At 43.9% G+C, this 22,923-nt stretch overlaps 1 protein-coding gene across 1 annotated transcript in view; it reads right to left on the bottom strand.

Annotated features, from left to right (window-relative positions):
* Thsd4 (thrombospondin type 1 domain containing 4) overlaps positions 1 to 22,923 on the bottom strand; it is a 694,930-nt gene that overhangs the window by 6,003 nt on the left and 666,004 nt on the right. The window contains exons 12-17 of the mRNA XM_008836407.3: positions 22,686 to 22,815; positions 21,339 to 21,543; positions 20,601 to 20,774; positions 16,199 to 16,372; positions 11,621 to 11,800; positions 7,395 to 7,539 (exon numbers count right to left, since the gene is read on the bottom strand). Coding sequence (XP_008834629.1) covers positions 7,395 to 7,539; positions 11,621 to 11,800; positions 16,199 to 16,372; positions 20,601 to 20,774; positions 21,339 to 21,543; positions 22,686 to 22,815 — 1,008 coding nt within the window. The remainder of the gene's footprint in view (positions 1 to 7,394; positions 7,540 to 11,620; positions 11,801 to 16,198; positions 16,373 to 20,600; positions 20,775 to 21,338; positions 21,544 to 22,685; positions 22,816 to 22,923) is intronic.

Here is a 22,923-nt window from a genome sequence, read left to right as displayed (position 1 = left end):
TCCATGTTCTGCTTTTATTGATTGGTCTGTCTGCCTGCTTATCTATCTATCTATCTATCTATCTATCTATCTATCTATCTATCATCTATCTATCTATCATCTATCTATCTACCTACCTATTGCCATCTATTAATCTATATCTATCATCTATCAATCTATGTATAATCTATCTTTTTCTATCAATCATCTATCAATCATTTATCTATCAGTCATCTATGTATAATCTATTATCTTTTTACCTATATCTATCAATAATCTATTATCCATTCATCCATTAATCTACATCTATCATCTATCTATAATCTATCATCAATCTATATATCTATCATCTATCTACCTATTATCTACCTATCATCATCTATCTATCATCTATCTATCTATCTATCTATCTATCTATCTATCTATCTATCTATCTATCTATCTATCTATCTATCTATCTATCTATCTATCTATCTATCTATCTATCTATCATCTATCAATCATCTATCTTCTTCTCTGTGTACCTGTGTATGTGTAATGCAGAGACCAGAACATTGTTTCCGTCTACTGCTTTATTTCCTTGAGACAGGGTCTCGCAATGAAACTGAAGCTCACCATTTTGGCTAGGCTGGCTGACTAGTGAGCTTTCAAAATTCACCTGACTCCAACCCACAATCTTGGCATTACAGGCTTGTGTAGACATGCTCAGCCTTTTATGTGGGTGCTGGGATTTGAACTCAGGTCCTCATGCTTGCATAGCAATTGCTCATACCCACTGACACATCACCAATATACCAACACAGCTAGAATTCACTCCATAACCAGTTTCTTCTTTCTCCTTCCACTTTAGGGTGGAGAAAACCCCACATTTGGTGTTTTTCTTCTTGAACATTTCTTTCTCTTTATCATTATTCTTATCTTATTATTGCCTTTTTTTCTCCAAACTTTAGGTGAATGAGTGTTTTGTTTGAATGTATGTGCACTATGTGTGCGCTTGGTGCTGAGGAGGCCAGAAGAGGGCATTGGATCCCCTGGAACTGGAGTTACACAGACAGTTGTTAGCCATCATGTGGGTGTTGGGAACTGAACTCAGGTCTCTACAAGAGCAGCAAGTGCTCTTAACTTCTGAGCCATCTCTCTAGTCCCTATTATTCGTTTCATTGGAGACAAGGTCTTACTATGTAGTCCAGGCTGACCTTGGGCTCCTATTCATCCTACTTCAGCCTCCTAAGTGCTGGGGTTACAGGAATGCCTATCCCCAGATATTCTTTAATATTTTTGTGTGTGCATACGTGTGTGTGTGTGCACATGTGTGAGTGGATATACACCCGTGTGTATGTGTGTGGAGGCCAGAGGTCAACATCAGATGTTTGCTTCAACTGCTCTTCATCTTATTTTATTTACTTAAAAATATTTTATTTATTATTTTTACTTATTTATTTTCTATGTGTATGAGTGTATTGCCTGCATGTATGTTAAGTACACCCATGTCTCGCAATGCCCATAGAGGTCAGAAGAGGGTGTTGGATCCTCTGGAACTGGAGTTATAGATAGTTGTTAGCTGCCATGGTGGGTGCTGGAAATTGAACCTAGGTCCCCTGCAAAAGCAGCCAGTGCTCTTAACCACTGGGCCACCTCTGCAGCCCCTCCACCTTATTCTTAAATATCTTTTTAAAAAAAAGATGACTCTGGCAGTTTCACACACACGCCATGTTATTAGCTCATTCTCACCTACCGTTCCTTCTCTCACCCCCTTCCCACTCAGCTGCTCTCTAAGAAGTCCCCTAATATTTTCAGTTTTAAAACATTTTTATTTTGGAGGGGCTGGAGGGATGGCTCAGCATTTAAGAGCACTGGCTGCTCTTTGCAGAGGACTGGGGTTCAGTTTCCAGCACCCATATGGCAGCTAACAACCATCCATAACTCCAGCTCCAGGAAGTCCAATGCCCTCTTCTGGGCTCCACAGGTATTATACACACAGGCACAGTTACATACAAACAGGCAAAATACTCATAAACATTTAAAAAAAAAAAACAAAAACAAAAAAACGTAGCCCGGTGTGGTGGCACACATCTTCAGTCTCAGCACGATCTTTGTGAGATCAAGGCCAGCCTGGTCTACATAGTAAGTTCCAGGGCAGCTGTGGCTATAGGGAGACCTCCCCAAATTTCCCCCCCAAACAAACAAAGCTCAAAAACCAAAACAAAAAAACTAAAAACCATTAAAAGGTGGGATTGGTGGCATATGCCTTAAATTCCAGCACTTGGGAATCAGGGGAATTGGGTTCTCTGGAACTGGAGTTAAAGATGGTTGTTAGCGGCCATCTGGGTGCTGGGAACTGAACCCGGGTCCTCTGGAAGAGCAACAAGGGCTCGTCACCACTAGCTGCCTCTCTAGCCCTGAAAAATAAATTTTAAAAACTGAACAGAATAACCAAATTTAGAACAATTACAGGAGTTATAGCACTGGGGGAATAGTATGAAATAACAGTAGTACTGAGAAAAAGTTGATGGAATAATTTTTAAAAATCATAGGTGCTGCCGGGCGTGGTGGCACACACCTTTAATCCCAGCAGTTGGGAGGCAGAGGCAGGTGGATCTTTGTGAGTTTGAGGCCAGCCTGGTCAACATAGGGAATTCCAGGCCAGTCCAGGGCTACACAGGGAGATCCTGTCTCACCTCCCCACCTCAAAACGGAGTCTATAAGAAAACTTTAAATTTTTTTTTTCTTTTTTGTGAGTTTAATTGGTGCTGCTTGCATGGACACGGGTGGGAATTGTTTACTGGGGGATGGGTAACTCACAGGTTACACCACTGAAGAAAACGACTCCTCCTCCCCCAGCAACTGTTAATTGCCAATAGCTCCTTGGCTAGGGGTAGCACTTCATGAGACCCTCCTCCTCCAACTTATTTATTTTTTGAGACAGGATCTCTCACTGAACCTGGAGCTCACTGACTGGCTAGACTGGGCGGCTGGTGAGCCCCAGGGCTCCTCTTGTCTCCAACTCCCCAGTATCGAGGTTACAGGTTGTGCTACTCCATGTAGCTTTTTTGTGGGTGGGTGCTGAGGATCTAAACTCAGGCCCTCATGCTTGTGCAGCACTTTACCAGCTGAGCATCTCCCCAGGCCCCTGAACATTTCTTTATACTCGAACTATGTATGATGGTATCCCTAACCACCTAAACTTAAGAAAAAACAGAGATAACATGTAGTTTTTGGCCACTTGTTTGCTATTGAATTTATGTATTTATTTTAGTTATTGTGTAGTGTAACCTTGTAAACATATTCTGTAAATTATCCATTTTTCCACTGATAGACATTTAAGTTATTTCCAATTTCTTCCTGTTATAAACAATGACCTTTTAAGTAGTTTTGTTACATGCCCTCTTTGCTGGGTCTTAAGATACATAAACTTTACTAGATATGACCCTTCTGCACTCTGAACTATGCAGAACTATTTTTATTTCTCTTGGCAGAAGAGCAGATTCCATTTTGTGGGGGAGGGGAAAATGGGTCTCATGTAGCCCAGGCTGGCTTTGAACTGGCTATGTACTTGAGGATGACCTTGAACTCTTGGTCTTCTTCTTGTCTCTGCCTCCAGAGCACTGGACTGATTTCAGGGGTGTGCTACCACATTCAGTTTATGCAGTGCTGGGGAGCAAACACAGGGCTTTTTATATGCTAGATAAGCACTCTACCCACTGAGGCACATCCTCAGAGCAGCAGAATGATGCCCTCCCCCGAGATGTTGTACGTTTTGCTGACTTAGTGGCTGTGAAACTATCCCCCAGTGAGGTAGAACATACTCTAGCTATGTACACTGTGGCCATGTTTGCCATTCAAGGATCTTTCCCTGTGAATCATTTTTCTTCCCTTCTCATTTAGTTCAATTTTTAAACAAGGACTCATGAGGTTCTTTATAGATAACGAATCCACATGTTTGTTGGTTAGCGTGCTGCAAATGTCTGCTCTACACCTGTAGCTTTCCCTATCACTTCCTTTAGGTGTCCTTTGATAAGCAGACAATGTACAGTTTAATAGATTGACATAATATTTTGTGGTTTGGAATTTTTGGTTTTCACTTAAGAAATTCTTCCCTACTCTAAACAAACTCCCCCTAAAGGTTAAAAAAAAATTCTTCATTACTTTTATTTTCTTAACCCACCAGGAATTGGTGGTGGTGGTAGTTGTGTGTATGTGATGAAGGGTAGGAATTTGATTTTACTGTTTTTCCATGCATATGTATATATAAACTGTCTCATTACCATTTATTTGACAGCTCATCTTTTCCCCAAAGACTTTTGATGCTAACTCTATCACATATGAAGTATCTTTGATTTATTTGGGGGCTTTCTATTTTATCTCGTTGATTTGTCCCTCTCACCTGTGCCAGCATGCCTTGATTTGTGGTAGGCTAACTAAGTCCTCCAACATTGTTCATCCTCAAAATTTCCCTGGCTATTCTTGTTTTTTGGCTCTTAGTCTATATAAACATTAGATCCAATTTGAAAAGTCCTGTCCAGACTTTTATTAACATCACTTGAGGGTTGGTGAGATGGTCCAGTTGGAAAAGTGCTTACTGAACAAGCATGAGGACCTGAGTTCCATCCTCAGAATCCACATGTACACCTTTAGTTCCAGCACTCAGGAGGCAGAGGCAGGTGAATCTCTCTGTTATATCGAGGCCAGCCTGGTCTACATAGCGAGTGCCAGGCCAGCTAGAGCTACAGGGAGGCTCTATCTCAGAAAGACCCCAAAAATATTGGGGGCATGGTAGTGCATACTTGTAATACAAGTTCTGGGGAGATGAGACAGGCCAATTACTGAGACCAGTGAGACTCTGTCTTGAAAAAAAAAACAGAAGAGGAGGAGGATGAGCTCAAGGAGGAGGAAGAGGAAAAGAGAAAGAAGGGAGTGAGCGAGAGAGAGAGAGAGAGAGAGAGAGAGCACAAGGAAGAAGAGATTTGAGAAAATGTTTGAAACACATCTTAGGAAAATATATTACAATCATACTGCCCAGCCAGGAGTCTGAGGAATAAATGTTGATAGGGTTCCCATGACTGGGTCATGCATGCATACAAATGATTCATTTGCCTTGGCAACACCACAAAGTTGAAGCAATTTAAACTTGGATCATCAATTGTCACTGGTATTGCTTTTTTAAAGGCTGTATTAAAATATAACATCAAAAAGAAAAGTTGTATATATAAAGTTGCCTGCTTGTCTCAGGCACATAGACATGGATAATTAAAGGCAGTTGAAATTGCCAGATCCTTGGAATTGATGTATAGGTTTCAAAGCAAGGACTGATTTCCATAACCAATTCATGTCTTCTGAAGACCTGTCACTCAGCTGGCACCGGTTTGTCAAATGCTTCTAACAAAATATGAGAGGAGTGTTCTGTTTTTTTGAAACAGTGTTTTATGTAGCTCTGTCTGGCCTTGAACTTGCTATGTAGCTGAGGATGACCTTGATTTTTTGACCCTCCTGACTTTACCCTGGAGTGGATTACAGGCATTCACCACCACACCTGGCTTATGTGGTGTTGGGGATCAAACCCAGGGTTTTGTGCATGCTGGGCAAGTTCTCTGCCACTGAGCTCCAACCCTGGCCCATTTTTTTTTTAAACTACTCTGATCAGGCCATCTTGGTTTAGCTATGGCATCTTTTCAAGGGGGAAAATCTATTTCACTTCCAATTATATAAAATCCAATAGAGAGAAAGAGAGAGAGAAAAAGGAATTACAAGGTTAACAAAATAGAATATGTAAACAAAAAATGCAATAGTCTTTGATATGTTTCAAAATTATTCTGTCAAAGCTAAAGCTTCTAAAAATGTCCAGGTCATGAGATCAAGTTATGAAACATGGAGGCTATCCCAGTGGTCTGCTGACAGCAAGACTCTATAGATTGAGGGGAAAGAAGCTTCTGTGCACATTATTACTATAATGCTGAAAGAAATGAGTATGAGAATGTACACTAATGCATGCTTTGGAAACAGGTATACTTTATTGCAACCTTTCATTTTATCCCAGATGGTCACTATGGAATCATCCTACAATTGATAGCATTTTAGAATCAAATAACAATCCAAGTTAAATCCCATATGTGTGTGTATCTCACTCAAAATATATATTTTTTGAAAAGTTAAGTGACCCAGCTTTATAAAGGATGGGGGATACAAAGAAATTCATTCCCCCAAAGGCCTAAGAAAAGTTCATGCTACCTGCAGTCAGGGATGCAGGTGGAGGAAAGAATGGGATCAAGCTTCAACTTGCACCTTGGTGTGATGTTTATGGAAAGAATTCTGTACTAAGACACGAAGTACTCATTATTTTTGGTTCAATAATTCCACTTCTATGAATTTATAGTAAAGATATATGCTCAAAAATAGGTAAGTAAGGGCTGGAAACATAGCTCAGCAGTTATGAATACTAGCAGTTTTTCCAGAGGGCCCAAGTTCAGTTCCCAACACCCACATGGCAGCTAACAACTGTCCTTAACTCTAATCAGGGGATCCAATGCCTTCTTCTGGCTTCTGTGGGCATCACATGCATGTGGTGTCCTTATATATATGCAGGCAAAGCCCTCATATACATGAAATAAAAATAAATAAAATATTTAAAAAGATGGATAAGTATACATATATATAAAGAACAGGATGTGGGCTGGTGACTAATATCCTCTGGGGGCTGGGGAGATGGCTCAAGTGGTAAGTGCTTGCTGTGTAAGCATGAGGACCTGAGTTCAATCCCCAAAACCCATGCAAAAAAGCTAAGCAGGGTTGGCAAGATGGCTCAGCAGGTAAAAGTGCTTGCTGCCAAGCTTGATGAGCCAAGTTTGATCCCTGGGCACCACATAGTAGAAGGTGAGACCTGACCTCCATGAGTTGTCCTATCACAACTTGTGATATATGGTCTGTGTGTGTGTGTGTGTGTGTGTGTGTGTGTGTGTGTGTATGTGTGTGTATGTGCATGTAAGAGGACATTGGGTGTCCCACTCTATCACTCTTCATCTTATTCCTTTCAGACAGGGTCTCTCACTGAACCTGGAGCTAGGCAGGTAGCTAGCATGCCCCAGTGATCCTCCTGCCTCTGCCCTCCACAGTCTGGATTACAGGTGTACATGGCCACTTCTGGCTTTTGACACGGATACTAAAGAATTGAGCTCAGGCCCTCATGCATAATCATCAAGCACTCTTGCCACTAAGCCATCTTCCCAGCATATTAAAGAGCCATCTTAAACTGCCAAACTTAAAATATCAAGAGTGCCTTGGCCCCCCACCCTCCCTTGACTGCCATGTAGTGTACAAGTTCACAGAGAGACCTGGATGAGGTAGGGATCTTTATACCAGGTATCTTGACAGAATTTCAACTTTTCTTTCTTTTCCAAAGCAGGATCCCCCTCCTCACTTACCAACTTCAGGGACACAGTCCTGAGGGTTACAAGATTCTCTCTCTTCTGGTTTCAACTGAGGGTCACAGAGACTGCTCAGGGTCATGTCATCTGACAGGCACCGTACTTCCCGGACCCTGAAGCCTCCCTGGCAGCTCTTGGAGCACTGTGTGGTAACAGAAAGAAAATGTTAGATTTCTCATCAGCCCATTAGATCCCCACACCGGAGAGGGAAGATCCTGGGGAATTTCAAACATCTTCAAAAAAGGAAATTGAGCATTGAAACAAACTTCCACACAATTACCAACCAGCTTTAACACTTGGCAACTCAGGATCACTGTGTCCCACCCTTCCCCTCGCATATGCTTCATGCTGTTTTGAGATAATTCTAGACATCCCTTCCTTCCTTCCATAATATCTCAGCTTGAAAATGGACCCTTAAAAATTACCACCATACTACTGTTATACCTAAAAACAGTACCTCCACAGGCATCACACACTCAGATGCACTTATATCCAAGCAGGCAAAACACCCATGCACATAAAATAAAAGCAATAAAAATGTCAAGATCCTGTGGTAGATGGATATGATCAAAATATATTGTATAAGTGTATAAAATTTCAAAAGATAAGTGAAATATTAAAAAATAAAATTAATCAGGTTCCATGTCACAGTTACACATTGCAAGTGGTTGATATGGTTGATATTTTTGTGACTGTTAATCTGAACCCACAAGTTTCCCTTCTATCATCTTATTTATTTTTCATTTGTGTTAATCTAAATCCACATCAAGCTCATATATCATCTTATATATTTTTCTTTACATTCTCTCTCCTCTCTCTCCTCTCTCTCTCTCTCTCTCTCTCTCTCTCTCTCTCTCTCTCTCTCTCTCTCTGTATGCAATGGAGACATGTGCCATAGAATGTATGTGGAGGTCAGAAGAAAACTTGGGAGAGTTGGTTCCTCTTTCTCCAATGTGGATCCCAGGGATTGAATTCTGGTATTCAGCCTTGGCGACAGATGCCTTTACCTGCTGAGCCATCTCAGTGACTATTATTATTATTATTATTATCTTTGGAGACAGGCTTTCACGTAGCTCAGGCTACCCTCAAATTCCCAATGTAAACAAGAATGACCTTGAACTTACTTTTATTTATTATTATTTCTAAATTTTATTGTTGTTTGACAATTTCATTTGTGCATGTAAATGTATTTTAGTTATTTTCATTCCCTATTACTGTCTTTCATTCCCTCCCACTTCCACTGAATCCCTTCTTCCCAAGTCCCCCTCATATTTCATGTCTGTTTTGTTTGTCCTGTTGGAGATGGGGGTCTCACTACGTAGCACTGGCTGGCCTGGAACTTCCTATGTAGAACGGGCTGTCCTTGAACTCCTGGAGATCTGGGATTAAAGGCCTGTGCACTGCTCTCAGTGCTATTTTCATGTCTTTTGTTTGCTTGTTTCCTCATGGCCCACTGAGTCTAATTATTAAGGGTTGCCTGCATGCGCTTTGGTGGGGGGTGATTTACTGGAGTGTGGACAGCTTATCAGTGGTGACACCACTAAAGAGATCATCCCTCCCCCATAAACCATTAACTGAGGATAGCTCCTCAGGGAGGGGTGGGGCCTCATGAATCCCTTCCTGGTCCATGGGGGGAGGTTGCTGGGCCCCATCTTATGCAGGTAGTCTTGAATTTCTGATCTTGCTTCCAGCTCCTATGTGCTGGTATTACAGGTGTGTACCACCATGCCTAGTTTATGTGTGTTGGGGATGGAACACAGAGCTTTGTGCACACTGAGCTGGCACATTACTAGCTGAGCTACATCTTAGTTCTTAATTTGCTTTTGATGAAGGAACCGAGTCAGCTGTTCTATGGAGCTTTTCATGTCTTGAGTTTACTGACTAGATTCCCATGGTACAGTTTAACATGTTCCTCTGTTCTCTCTTTCCTGTCAATTGTCAGTTGGGTCTGTAGGAAGCCTCAACAAGACCTGAGTCACAGGGACCTGTGGTCACCTTGTTTCGGTGGACATCGGCAGCCACTGACATGCAATGTCCTAAAACATTTGTCATAGCGGCTTCAGCTATCAACGTGACAGACCCCAGAGTCACTTAGGAAGAGGAAACCTCAGCGGAGGAATTTTCTAGGTCAGATTGGCCTGTGGCCATGTCTGTGGGGCATTTTCTTAACTGCTAATTGATGTGGGAGGGTCCAGCCCACTGTGGATAGTCCCATCCCTAGGCAGCTGAACCTGGGCTGTATAAGAAAAGTAGCTGAAGGGCTGGAGAGATGGCTCAGCAGTTAAGAGCACTGACTGCTCTTGCAGAGGACCCAGGTTCGATTCCCAGCACCCACATGGCGGCTATGAACTGTCCTAAACTCCAGTTCCAGGGGAATATGAAGCCCTCTTCTGACCTCCACGGCACTGCACGACATGGGTGCACTCACATACATGCAGGCAATACACTCATACACGTAAAAATAAATAAATAAAATATAAAAAAAGAAAGGTAGCTGAACAAGCCAGAGGGAGCAAGCCAGTAAGCAATGGTCCTCCATGGTCTCTGCTTCAGATCCTGCCTCCAGGTTGCTGCCTGGCTTCCCTCAGTGATGGACTGTACCCTGTGAGTTGAGATAAAAATTTTTCTTCCTCCAAGATGTTTTTGGTCAGTGTTTTATCACAGCAGCAGAAAAATAAACTAGAATAACTTTAGTTCATCTAGGGTTGAAAAGCAATGATATGCTAATCCTATCATTGCTCCTGTTTCAAGAATCCTACTCCTTACTTACTCTAGAGTTACCCAGCTTTAAAAAAGAGTCTGACTCCACCCCTTTGCCACCTTTCAGAACGAGAGTTCTAAAATGCTAATAGATAGCCCATTAGTTTTTAAAAAATTTATTTATTTATTTATTTATTCATTCACTCATTCATTCATTCATTCATTCATTCATTCATTCATTCTATGTATATGAGTGTATTGCCTGCATGTGTATGAGTGCACCCATGTTGTGCAATGCCCACAGAGGTCAGAAGAGGGCGTTGGATCCCCTGGAACTAGAGTTATGGACAGTTGTTAGCTGCCATGTGGGTGCTGGGAATTGAACCCAGGTTCTCTGCAAGAGCAATCAGTGCTCTTAAGAGCTGAGCCATCTCTCTAGCCCCCTAGCCCATTAGTTTTAAATTATCACTAACATCATAACTACATGACTTAAACGTATACACTATGTTTCATTCAATCTCTTATAGTTTTTCTTCCTGACTCTCCAACTGTCCCATCCACCACCAGCAGGGACCCCTAAAAGCTGCCTCCCCAGTCTTCTGGATGTGGGCTCAGCTGCCTTTGAGAACTTTCTTGTTGCTGGTATGATCAGATTTTTCAGTGTAGCTGCTGTTGCCCCAGATTTGGAACCAGCATCCCAAGAATCTCTGGCTCCTCTAGGTGGCAGTCAAAGTCACATTCTGGGAGAGAAAGTCCTTTTGCTATGGGGTTCACATGACTTTTAGGCACTTTCAGTAGGTGGAACTGGGAAATAATAAAAGATAATTTTTTTTTCAAACAGGGCCTCTCTGTAGCCCCATCTGACCTGACAGAGATCCCTTTGCCCCTGCCTTCTGAGTACTGGCATTAAAGTCATGCACCACCACACCTAGCTAAAAGATAATTTATGTTTACTGCCTAACACAGTACTTTCGTGTGTGCATATGTATGTGCTCATGCATCTGTAGGCCAGAGGTTGATGTAAAGTATCTTTCTCAATTGTTCTCCACCTTAGTTTTTGAGACAGGGTCTCTCACTGAACCTGAAGCTCACCAGTTCAGCTGGGGGATGGCCAGCGTGCTCCAGGACCCTCCTTTCTCCACCTCTTCAGTGCCGGGATTGCACTGCTCTACCTGGCTTATAATGTAGTGCTTTAAGCACTATCGTTGAGTCCCTTCAATTACCATTCTCTGTAGCAACGTTTCTCAAAATGCAGCCCAAGGACTCCTGCATCTTGCTTGTTAAACATGCAAATTTCTTGGCCAGGATGGGCTCAGGGTTGGTCTTTTCAGGCAAGATCCCTAGGTGCACCCTGAAGCCCGAGACTCACAGCATTATGACCCCTTGCTGTTTGGAAGCCCAGATCCTGCAGGTTTCCAGTTTCCCTGATCTCTCCCATTGTGAAGACCTAGAGCAGACACCACAGGGAATCTAGAATCTCCCCAGCTCCTACCTTGGAGCATCCAGGGATGACTGTGACTTACCATGCTCCATTCTGTGCTAAACCATTTGGCTCCACAAGGCTTGAGGTTGCAGGTCTGCTGGCTGGGGGGTTTCTCCAGGAAGGAACACTCATAAGGGTCCAGAACTTCAAAGGTGTCTGTGTTCTTCCTAACACAGATCACTTCCCTCTGTTGTGTCCCACTGCCACACTCAATGGAACACTGGAGGAAGAAGCAGAGACAGATGGGTGTTGCAAGATGGAGCCATTTCCAGGGAGGGACATCTTCACTGATGCAATGAGGAGGAACCTAGGGGACCAGAAATGTTTCTGCGGAAGAAGCTGCAGCCAGAGCCCAACATTCCTCACAGTTCTGTCTCCAGAGTGGAGAGCTGTCACAGCTGGAGAATGCTGCTCTCGAGTCATGCTGTCTTCTGTACTGGGGGTGAAATTCCTTCCCTTAAACTCCATACAGGAACATGCCAAGCACTTCACTTGGTTGTTCCTGTCCAGTAGATGTTAAAACGCCTGAGCTGGCATTCTGGTTTTATCTACTGGTCTCTTAGAGGGTAGGGTACAAATGAGTTAGGGTCCCAGAGCCTGCACACCTATGCACAAGTGGCTAGCTTAATATTCCATCAACCCACAAACTAAGGACTGGGAATGTAGCTTGGCTGGTAGAATGCTTGCCTAGCATACATGAAGCCCTGGATTTGAAACCCAACACTGCATGAACTGGGTGTGGTGATGCACACCAGGAATCCCAGCAATTGAGAGGCGAAGGTTGGAGAATCAGGAGTTCAAGGTCATCTTTTGGCTACATAGCAGATTCAAGGCCAGCGTGGGCTACACAAGACCCTGTAAGCACACACAGACACACACTTAGAAGAAGATCCCAGACTTTGGATAATTGGCCTTCCCTTCCTAACAGGCAGGCAGGCTGGCAAGAACCTCAGGCATGCACATCCATTCCCCGTGTTTTCTAGCCTGGAAACAGAGCTTGCATTGCCCATGCAGATGATGTCACAGGTTCACACATTTTTATGAGTTTATGAGAATAGGATACATACAGTTGCTTATAAATTATCCTATTTAATATATATTACTTTGTAAGATGATTTATGTCCATGGTTTTCTTTTTTAGACAGGCTCTCTTACTGAAACTGGAACTCAGGGCTTGGCTAGACAGGCTGGCCAGTAAGCCCAGAGATCATCCTGTCTCTGCTTCCCCAGCACGGTGACTGCAGACATGTACCATGGTATCCAGCTTTTAGGTGGGCGCCAGGGATCCAAACCCAAGTCCTGATGTTCGGGTGATAAGCACTTTACTGACCTAACTATCTCCTTAGCCTTATACTCAGTCATCTTATGCTTCTCTTGGAAGGTCCTTGGAGTAATATAATTAAAAAGACTATGCACATCTTATGTTCTAGCACCCAAAATGTTCATAAATGATAGACTATCTGGGAACAAGTAGGGTGCGGTGTGTGTGTGTGTGTGTGTGTGTGTGTGTGTGTGTGTGTGTGTGTGCTGGAATTTGACAAGAACAAAGATCAAATTGAAGGAGTCAAGGAGATCACAATGAAGAATACCATACAGAGGGGGACCCCCAGCAGCAAGGGTGGGGACAGCTCAAGGGCTCAGGACAGGTCAGTACAATACACGAGGATCAGGAGGGCCCTTGGAGCAATGCGTGGTCAACTGAGTTGCTGACCAGCAACAGCCAGCCTGGCTTGGTTGAATCATGGCATTTGCCCCTGCCAGGAGATGTATGCCAAAGGCAAGTGAAACCATTTTAGGTACTCAGGACTCACAATGCTCACTGCTTACAAAACCTGTTTGAGACACGTACTGGCTCTGATCTATGACAATGTGAAAAAAAGCAAGGAAGGAGACAGAGGGTATAAAAAAAGAAGCTGCAGGGGCTGGAGAGACGGCTCAGCGATTAAGAACACTAGCTGTTCTTGCAGAAGACCAAGGTTCGAATCCCAGCACCCACATGGCAACTAACAATGTCCACAACTCCAGTACCAGGGAATCCGATGGCTTCTTCTGGCCTCCTCAGGCATTGCACGACACGGGTGCACTTACCTACATGCAGGCAATACATTCATACACATAAAATAAAAATAATAAATAAAATATTTAAAAAATAGAAGCTGCAAAGATACTGGTAAAATCTATTGTTAATAATGACTATAGGGGCTAGAGAGGTGACTCAGTCAGTAAAGTGCTTGCTCGGTACGCCTGAGGATCTGAGTTCAGATCCCCAGCACTTATGTTAAAAGCCAGGTGTGGCTTTTTATGTGATCCCAGGGCTGGGAGGAGACAGGAGGCTCTTTGAAGCTCACTGGCCAGTCTAGCCCAACCGGTGAGCTCCAGGTTCAGTGAGAGACCCTGTCTCAAAAAACAAGATGGAGAGTGATGGAGGAACTCTTGAAGTTGTTGACCTTTGGCTTTCACACGCACTGCCTGTGTGAGGGATGGGAGACTGCACACATGTGCCCATCTGCCTTGGTGCAACTGACATACCTGACCCCACTGGAGCCATGTCTGTGACATGGGTCAGCACCAAGGGTCAGAGAAGGAAGCCCCTGAAACTGACCAGATTCACTAAGCCCCTGCTTCTTTAGGGGTATATAAAAAGTAAGGTCTGCTGAGAGACCTCAGACAAGCTGACCTGCCTGGAATCAGAGACCAGCTGAGCTGCTTGGAAGAGACACTCTCCAACCTGTCAAGTGACCTGTAGGTTGTAAAGTGAGCTCTAGGTTTCAGCTTTTGTGAGCTGTCACCCTTGGTGGGCTTTGGTGATGCAACTGTCTTTGAGTCATTTCTGCTCCTGTAAGTAACCCTTTCACCCATATTTCTGTAAGTAACTCCAATAAAACTCATTGGTTCACCAAGCTTGACTTTGGTGGTGTCCTCTCTTTGGTCTATCATTAGTGCCCTATCTGGGGTGGGCAGATGTCTGCTCATATCTCCTGAGGAATATCTCCACACAACACCAAGTCAGGAATCCCATGAGACTGGAGCTGGGCTCAATTTCCAATGTGCCTAATGTGGATGCTCAACAGGGTGGCAATGGAGGAACTTGGACTCTTTCTTTCTGACTCCTCTGAACTTTACAGATCCTATTAATCAGAGTATTAGAGAAAATAAAAGAACCCTTTCCCTATGCTGTCTACATAACACTATATTATTGAGATGACTGAGATCATAAATTTTACTTATACACACACACACACACACACACGTGTGTGAGAGACAGGGTCTCATATAGCTCAGGTTGGCCTTGAATTCCTCGTGTAACCAAGGATAACTTTGAATTTCTTATGCTCCTGCATCCAAGTCCTGGAATTACAGGCATACACCACTATACCTGGTTTTATGTGGTGCTGAGGACTGAACCCAGCCAGGGATTCATGCATATTAGGCAAACATTCTACCAACTGAGTCCACTGCGCAGCCCAAGTTTTCATGTTCTATTTCTTCATTGCTATTGGATCATGTGCACTTTGGATACCCTAATGGTCATTGTTATTGATTAAATTTGATTTAATGCAAAGTTTTTTTTTAAAGCTACCTTAAAAAAATAAACATTTCTATGGAGCCAGAGTCCTGCTAATGTGTAAATTATGGTTGTTAGCTAAAAAGCCCTTGGAGAATCAAGCAGCCCTTGGAGTCCAGTGTTGTAAGTGGGTCAAGAATGCAACGTGGAGGGGAACCGTGACAGGATGGCTTTCTATAGTTGCCCTGGGGGTTCATGTTCAATGTTGGAACAGAGAAGAATTAAGTCATCAATTATTGTTATTCTATTATCTGTGCTTTATAATATTTACCTCTAGCTTAAAAAATATTTGTATGTATATATATGTGTGTATGTGTATGAGTACAGGCATACATGTGCCATGGTGTGCATGTGGAGGTCAGCGTATCATCAAATATGTTGGTCTTTGCCCTCTAGCTTGCTTGAGGCAGGGTCTTTGGCTTGCCTCTGTGTAACCCAGGCTAGCTGGCCTATGAACTTCTGGGGAATCTCCTATCTCCCACTCCCATCTTGCCAAGGAAGTTCTGGGTTTAGAGACACAAGCTGCCATATCCGGCTTTTTCAAGGGGACTGGGGATCCAAACTCTGGTTTCTATGCTTGTACAGCAAGCACTTTCCTTACTGAACCACATCCCCAACCTCACCTCCAGTTTTTCAAATGGCAGCTTCTGACACTGTCAGGAACAGACAAACTGGCTTTATTAACAGGAGTGTTACAGTAGCAGTAGCTGCAGTGGCCTGCTATGTGTACTGTGTCAGGCACTTGGCTACATTATATTCATTATTTTATCTCTGTTAAAAACAACCTGGTAAGGGGCCAGCATTTTATAAACAAGGAAACCAAGCCAGACCATAAGCTCCTGAGGGCAGGGTTGTTTATTTTGTTCACTGATGTAGCTCGAGTGCTTACATGAGCACATAGTAGGTATGCACCGAGTACTGTTGGCTGAAAGAGGCACCGAGAACACAGCTGCTTACTCAGTGGGACAACTGGATTCAAAGTTAGTTGCTAATCCCTCTGCCATGTTGCCTCTTGCCAGTGTTAGATGGAAGTACCTGGTTCTGGCCACTTACCTGACTCCAGCTCCCAGCAAACCACTCCAATTTGCCCGCGCAGGGTCCATTGTCACATGGGGTGGCCTCTGCTGGCCTGTTGTTCCCGCAGCCCTCCAGAGGCAGGCTGCTGACATGGTTGGTCATGCATACCACTGAACGTGTCCGCACTCCAGCCCCACATTCCGCTGAGCACTGCGAGGCATAAGGAGGACACAATAGTGGGGTTCTTGCAGGTTCTGAGGCCACTGCCAAATGGTGTCAAGGATGACATGCTTTATTTTCCCTCAGACCCCTCTAGAAATAGCTGATAACTTCTCACGAATGACACTTCACGAAGGAGTCTCCTCCATATCTGTTAATTTTGCCTTATGTGGTTTTAGTTACTCATGGCCAAATGTAGCTTGTATATGCCACATGAAAAATATTAGAAACAAACAATTCATCAGTTTTCAGTGGTCCCAACCAGCCATTCTGCTAGACTTTTGTCCCAGTATTCTTACCCCACACCTCATTCTGGACAGAGACATTACTGTGGTCACAATTCCGATTGCATGAGAAGTTCTGAGAGCCCTTGCATGCGTGGTTCCCTCCTTCCGGACGCTTTTGCCTTCACCAGGACACACCAGAGAACTGGAAAGCTCTGCTCAAATCCCTTTTCTTCTGTGAAACATCCTTGGTTGCCTGATTCAATATACTCTTTCCAGCCTCAAAATTCTCATGGTATTCTCTACCCCATTCCTTCATTAAAAACTGTTTATGTAGACTCTTACAATTTATATATATATGATACAGAATTTTACAATATATGGTTATCTATATCTGTATCTCCATATATGATACAGTGAAGCAAACACACCCATCACCTCACTAGTTGCCCACTTTGCAGGGGCGAGAACAACAAACACTCATTAGCTTAAACCTTATAAACAGTACTAATTTACTACTTACGAGTTCCCATGTTATATATTAGACCTCTAGGTGATACGTTCTACACGCCCTCTTCTTTGTATCCTCTGATCCACACCTCATCAGTCCTCTCTCCAGGCACCTTCAGTAACCACTGTTTTGTTTTCTATTTCTTTGTATTTAGACCTTTTCTTTTTAAGCTTCTATGTGTAAGTGAGATTACACATCTTCTGTTTTGTGTCTGGAATATTTCATCTCATCCATGTTGTGGTAGATGAGGTGTTTTTGTTGGGGATTAATAATATTTCATTGTACATACGTATCACAGATTCCTGGCCCACACACCCGCCAAGGAACACTGAGATAGTTTGCACATTTTGGCTTTGATGAGCAATGCTGCATCATTGCCATTAAAAATATAAATTCATGAACAGAATTTCAAATAAACTCTGAGAAAAGGAAAATAAATTATTGTGACACTATTTCCTTATCAACATTTCCATTTCCACATTGAGGTTGTTGGTAGGGTGCTTACTGTTCCTCAAAGTTCAAACCCTTCTTTTATCTGGTTACTTTTCTACTTAATTTTTCTTCTTGTTAAAGGAGAATATAAGCGCCTGAGACCAGCTATTTCTTTGTAGACTTCATTTCTTTCCTATGAGGTCTCTTGTGCCACATAAAAATGTTAATATCAAAATAAAATATGTGTTTCTTTTTTCCATTAACCTTTTTTAGTTCAATTCGCAGACTATAGTCAGGAATATAACAGAGTAGAGCGAGTTTTCCCTCCTCTACAGGGCCATCTACACTTTAACATGACTTTGCTCTGTGTGTATCATTATGAAAAACAATAATCTGAAACAATGAATCAGTTCATTGGGTTAAAAACAATCATTTGTTGTAATCATTGGAATAATCCAGGCCAGAGACACATTTTGTTCCAGCCATGTGTGATCTGAACTTTGTAACTTTACAACTCAAAGATATTTAAAATCTCTTATAAAGAATAAAAACTAAAGCCGGGTGTGGTGGCGCACGCCTGTAGTCCCAGCACTTGGGAGGCAGAGGCAGGTGGATCTCTGTGAGTTCAAGGCCAGCCTGGTCTACGTAGTGAGTTCCAGGACAGCTGGGGCAAAAAGACAAAAAAAAGAAAAAAAGAAAAAAAATAAAGCCAGGGGGCCAGAGAGATGGCTTGGTGGCTAGGAGCAGGTGATGCTGTTCCAGAGGATCCATATTGGACAGCTTACAACCACTGGTTAACTCCAGCTCTATGAGATCCAATATCCCTGCTTATGGTCTCTGTGGGCACCTGCACACATGTGACATTCATATACACGCACACACACATGCACACACACAGACACATAATAATAATAAATTTTAAGAAAAGTAAATCAAATGTTATCTCTGTTTCAATCTCTAAAAATATTTCTTCCTACATAATTTCCATCTGACTAATGAACTCCATTTTCTTCTTTCCAATCTTAGAATGTGTATGTATCTGGGACGTGTTTCCAAATCCCTGGTGTGCTTAATTAGTCAAAGGTCAAGCCATCACCCACTGGGAGGACAGCAGATAGTGGGACCTGAAGGAAAGCTTCACTTTATTTTGCCAGTGGCAGGAAAATACACAACATATTTAGATCTGAAAAGAGCTTCTTATGCCTAGGAAGCCTGCCAGCAGAAATGGGGGGAGGTGGAGTCTCTCCCTCCTGCAACAGGGACCAAGCTTCACAGATCCACTCCATGTTCCCTGAAATAAGCCTTATCTACTGTGGCAGTCAGAAAACAAACAGACTCCTAACCAAAGCTTGGGGCAAAATCCTGGTGAGGATTGTCTTCTCTCACAGTAATAGCTCAGTGTAAGAGCTCTCATAACTATTCGACATTGGGTGCCTTCCTTAATCTCTCTCCACCTTACTTTTTGAGTCAGGGTCTCTCACTGAACCTAGAGCTCACAGATTCATCAGGCTGGCTGACTGGTGAACTCTGGGGATCTGCCTGTTTCTACTTCTCCAGCATGAGGATTACAGATGTGTACCATTGTGCCTGGCTTTTATGTGGGTGCCGGGGCTCGGAACTCAAGCCCTCATGGTTGAGCAGCTAACACTGGGCCATCTCCCCAGGCCCTACCTTTTATACTTTATATGGTAAAATACACACAAAATCTGGGGCTGGAGAGATGGCTCAGCGGTTAAGAGCACTGGCTGTTCTTGCAGAGGACTTGGGTTCGATTCCCAGAACCCACATGGTAGCTAACAACCATCTGTAACTCCAGTTCCAGGGGATCTGACGCCCTCTTCTGACCTCCATGGGCACTGCATGACAGGGGTGCACTTACACACATGCAGGCAATACACTTACACACATAAAATAAAGATAATAAGCACAATACTAAAAAAATACACACAAGATCTGCCATTCTAGCCACTCCTAGGTCAATCTTAGTGGCATTTGTGAGCTCACACTGCTGTGCAGTCTCACTACTATCTGTCTCCAGAATCCTCTTCTCACAGAGATTCTATTTTTGCCTCTGACAGATGAAGTCAATCTACTGCTGGCTTCTCTCCAGTAGAAGTAACTGGTGGGCTGATAATTAGTTGGCTTTGAGTTTTCTTTAACCCTAGGCTGTGGGAGCCTGTGAGAGGCAGGCTAGTGGGAAGGGGAATAGTGTGATGTGTCTTTAACTGTAAAAATCAGGGGAGCTGCCTATGATTTGATGCCTATTTCAGGGACAAACCTTTGAGAGGCCAGGGACTTATTCACTCTATTTAGGATGCCATCTCTTAATCATGTGGAATGCTGAGGAGAGGTTAGCTAGCTTTTCACACTCATTCCTCAATCAGAGTCCCTTGGTCCTCAGAGGAGTCTCTAAATCTATATTTGTCCACCTCTAGTCTTTTGGCCAAAGCTAGTGTTGTGGAACCTGGTCCTCTGAGCAAAACAGCTGCCATCTTCATCAGATCAGATGTGCCTGCTTGCAAGAGTCCATCATGATTGTGCCTGTGAACTGCTGACGCTCCCTCATAGTGGTGGTATCACTGGACCCTCATCTAAGGTCCCAGTCACTCCTTCCATCCATTGCTATACAATTCTACCCTATTGCACGTAGCCTGGGGATCTCTGGAAGTGCTAAGAAAATATAGGCTGGGGAGGTTAACTAAAGAGGCTCCATCTATGCAGTTATGGGGAAGCTACCATCCATGACAGGGGTGCACTTTTCAGAGCTGCTGCTTTGGGGCCCATACACTCTTATAGACAACCCCTCACGCATGCTCCATAAGCAGGCCCAATAAACTCATTGGTTCCCCAGAATGAACTTTGGTTTGTCTTTGGGACCTTATGAGGAAGAGGTAGATGTTGTTTACATCTCCCCAGGGAAGCAGTTAGAACTCAGCTTTGGGATTCTGAGCTAGCAATGTGTTCCTGTGGCTCTGAGGAAGCCTGTGGCATACAGCTCCCATCCACTAGCCCAGTTGACCCTGGTCCTGACCTCTCCCAGCAGCACACTCACCCTTTCGCTCCACTCCGTGAGGAACCAGCTCTTTGCACAGGGTCCCATGTCACAGTTCTCGATGTCATTTGGTCGGAGTTTCATGTTGCACTCCGCGTCATCTACCACATCCCCGATGTTGCTCACGCACTTCACTTCTCGGTTCCTCTGTCCCACACCACACGGCACGGAGCACTACAACACAGCAAGCATTTGTCAGTGGAATATGTCACGTGACTCTGGACAGATGACTGTGGGGAGGACCCTGGGGTGCTGAATTCCTTGCTGTGCCTATAAATCCCTTGAGGAAGATATGATTGCTAGAAAGCTTCCCAGTCTCTTTCTTTAAGGTTTTAGATGGAATCTTGTCTAGCATCCTGCTCTGGGATTCAGCTTTTCCATCTCTACGATGGGTAAGTAACACTGGAATGAGATCTGGGATTCAGCTTTTCCATCTCAACGATGGGTAAGTAACACTGGAATGAGCTGGCTCTGCTAGTCTGGGTGCCAACCTTTTCTTCATACATGGGTTGCATAGTACAGGTGATATCCACAGGCACAGGACTCCTACGGGTTCACCCTCAAGGCTGACAATGGGTGATGCCCACTAGTCTGAACTCTATGGAGTTGTTGGTATGAGCTGTGCTTGCAAATAGCTGCCCAGCAAACACTCCTCATCCCACTTGGGGGTTAGGCACACAGGTCCTAGTTGAGGGAGGTTGGAGAGTAACATTGGGTTTTGTGGGGTGGGGGCTGTACCGAAGTCCAGTCAGTCCGAATCTGCCACTCGCTGCAGATCTTGAGCTGGCAGGTGCTGGTGGTCTCCGGCTTCTCCAGGTGCTGGCAGCGGTAGGGTTGCACCGTCAGGCTGCGATTGGCATACACCTGGCGGCACAGGACCTGGCGGTGCTGCATGCCCAGGCCACAGGTTTTGCTGCACTCAGACCACTCCCCGATATCCCAACTGGCTCAGGGAATGAGTATAAGGGGTGGGAGTGCCACAGGTTTTGCTGCACTCAGACCACTCCCCGATATCCCAACTGGCTCATGGAATGAGTATAAGGGGTGGGAAGCATAGAGAGAAAGAGAGAGAGAGAGAGAGAGAGAGAGAGAGAGAGAGAGAGAGAGAGAGTTACAAATTAGTAGGAACACATAAATCATTAAAATCAGTAGAGAGCCCTCTTCCCAGAACAGTGCCTAAAGGTCACAGGACTGTGAAGGAGGTAGCTTGTTGGATATGCTATTTACCTATGGCTAGATTTGCCTAGATTCTGTACACAGTTACAGAAAAAGTGAGAAGGTATCAATGATTTCCATCTAGTAATCAAAGCTGACACGCCCCTTCTTCCAGCCCCAGAGATCAGCTTTATTTCCCTATAGAATACGGATCTGTTTGGGAATTAAAAGATCGTATTCCAGTCTTCTTTGCTATTATTTCCATATCTTTATCTTGCTAATTACTCAAATGAGACATCAGTACATGTTCAGCTTATATTTGGATAGGAATTATAGTTTTCTTTTTTTTTTTTTCTGTCTTTTTGAGACAGGTCTCCCTGTAGCCCCAGCTGTCTTAGAACTCACTATGTAGACCAGGCTGGCCTTGAACTCACAGAGATCCACCTGCTTCTGCCTCCCAAGTGCTGGGATTAAAGGTGTGTGCCACCACACCTGGCCTAGGAATTATAGTTTTATCACTCTGAGAATTAAGTTTTGACCTCCAGCCTCTACCCACTCAGAGCATCTTATTTGTCACTCCATATCCTGTCGCAAACCTCTCCTGGATGCTGACTCCTCTAGACTGACTTCAGCATCCTCTGTCAATATACTCAGCTCCCCTACCCTCTGCCCCACTGACTCTCATCCCTTATTTTCCTGGATGCTTCTTGGCTAAGCTTGGAGACTTGCTATAGGTTATTAACCCTGAGTTCTTCCTGAAAGGCAGGCAGACTTGCTAAGCTGTCTCTATTCAATGCCCAGTTCAAATCAGTTGTTTTCACATCAAAGTTAGATAATGTTAAGAACCCATTTGTTTCTGCTACTACGAGTTTATGCACTTCAACCAGAAGTAACCTGGCGATAGATGGCCTAGCCAGAGAGGCCTCTTACAAGGCTGGGCAGGGGAAGAGGTTGCAGGGCTCCTCCTCGGGGGTTGGCTTCATACTGGAGTCACAGTAGCTCTCGGGAACTTCCTCGTGGGTGCTTCTGTGCACACAGCGGAAAACAGGGTGCTGCGATCCTGCAAAGACAAGGAACAGGCCTGAAGGCCAGCCCACACTCTAGAAAGCTGGGCAGTGATAAAGATGTGCAGGCATTTGGGTGCTGATGAAGGGAGGATGGAGGACCA

Source organism: Nannospalax galili, unplaced genomic scaffold, assembly GCF_000622305.1.
Source record: "Nannospalax galili isolate Female #2095 unplaced genomic scaffold, S.galili_v1.0 scaffold54, whole genome shotgun sequence".
Lineage (NCBI taxonomy): Eukaryota > Metazoa > Chordata > Mammalia > Rodentia > Spalacidae > Nannospalax > Nannospalax galili.
This window is presented reverse-complemented; position numbering and strand designations above follow the sequence as displayed.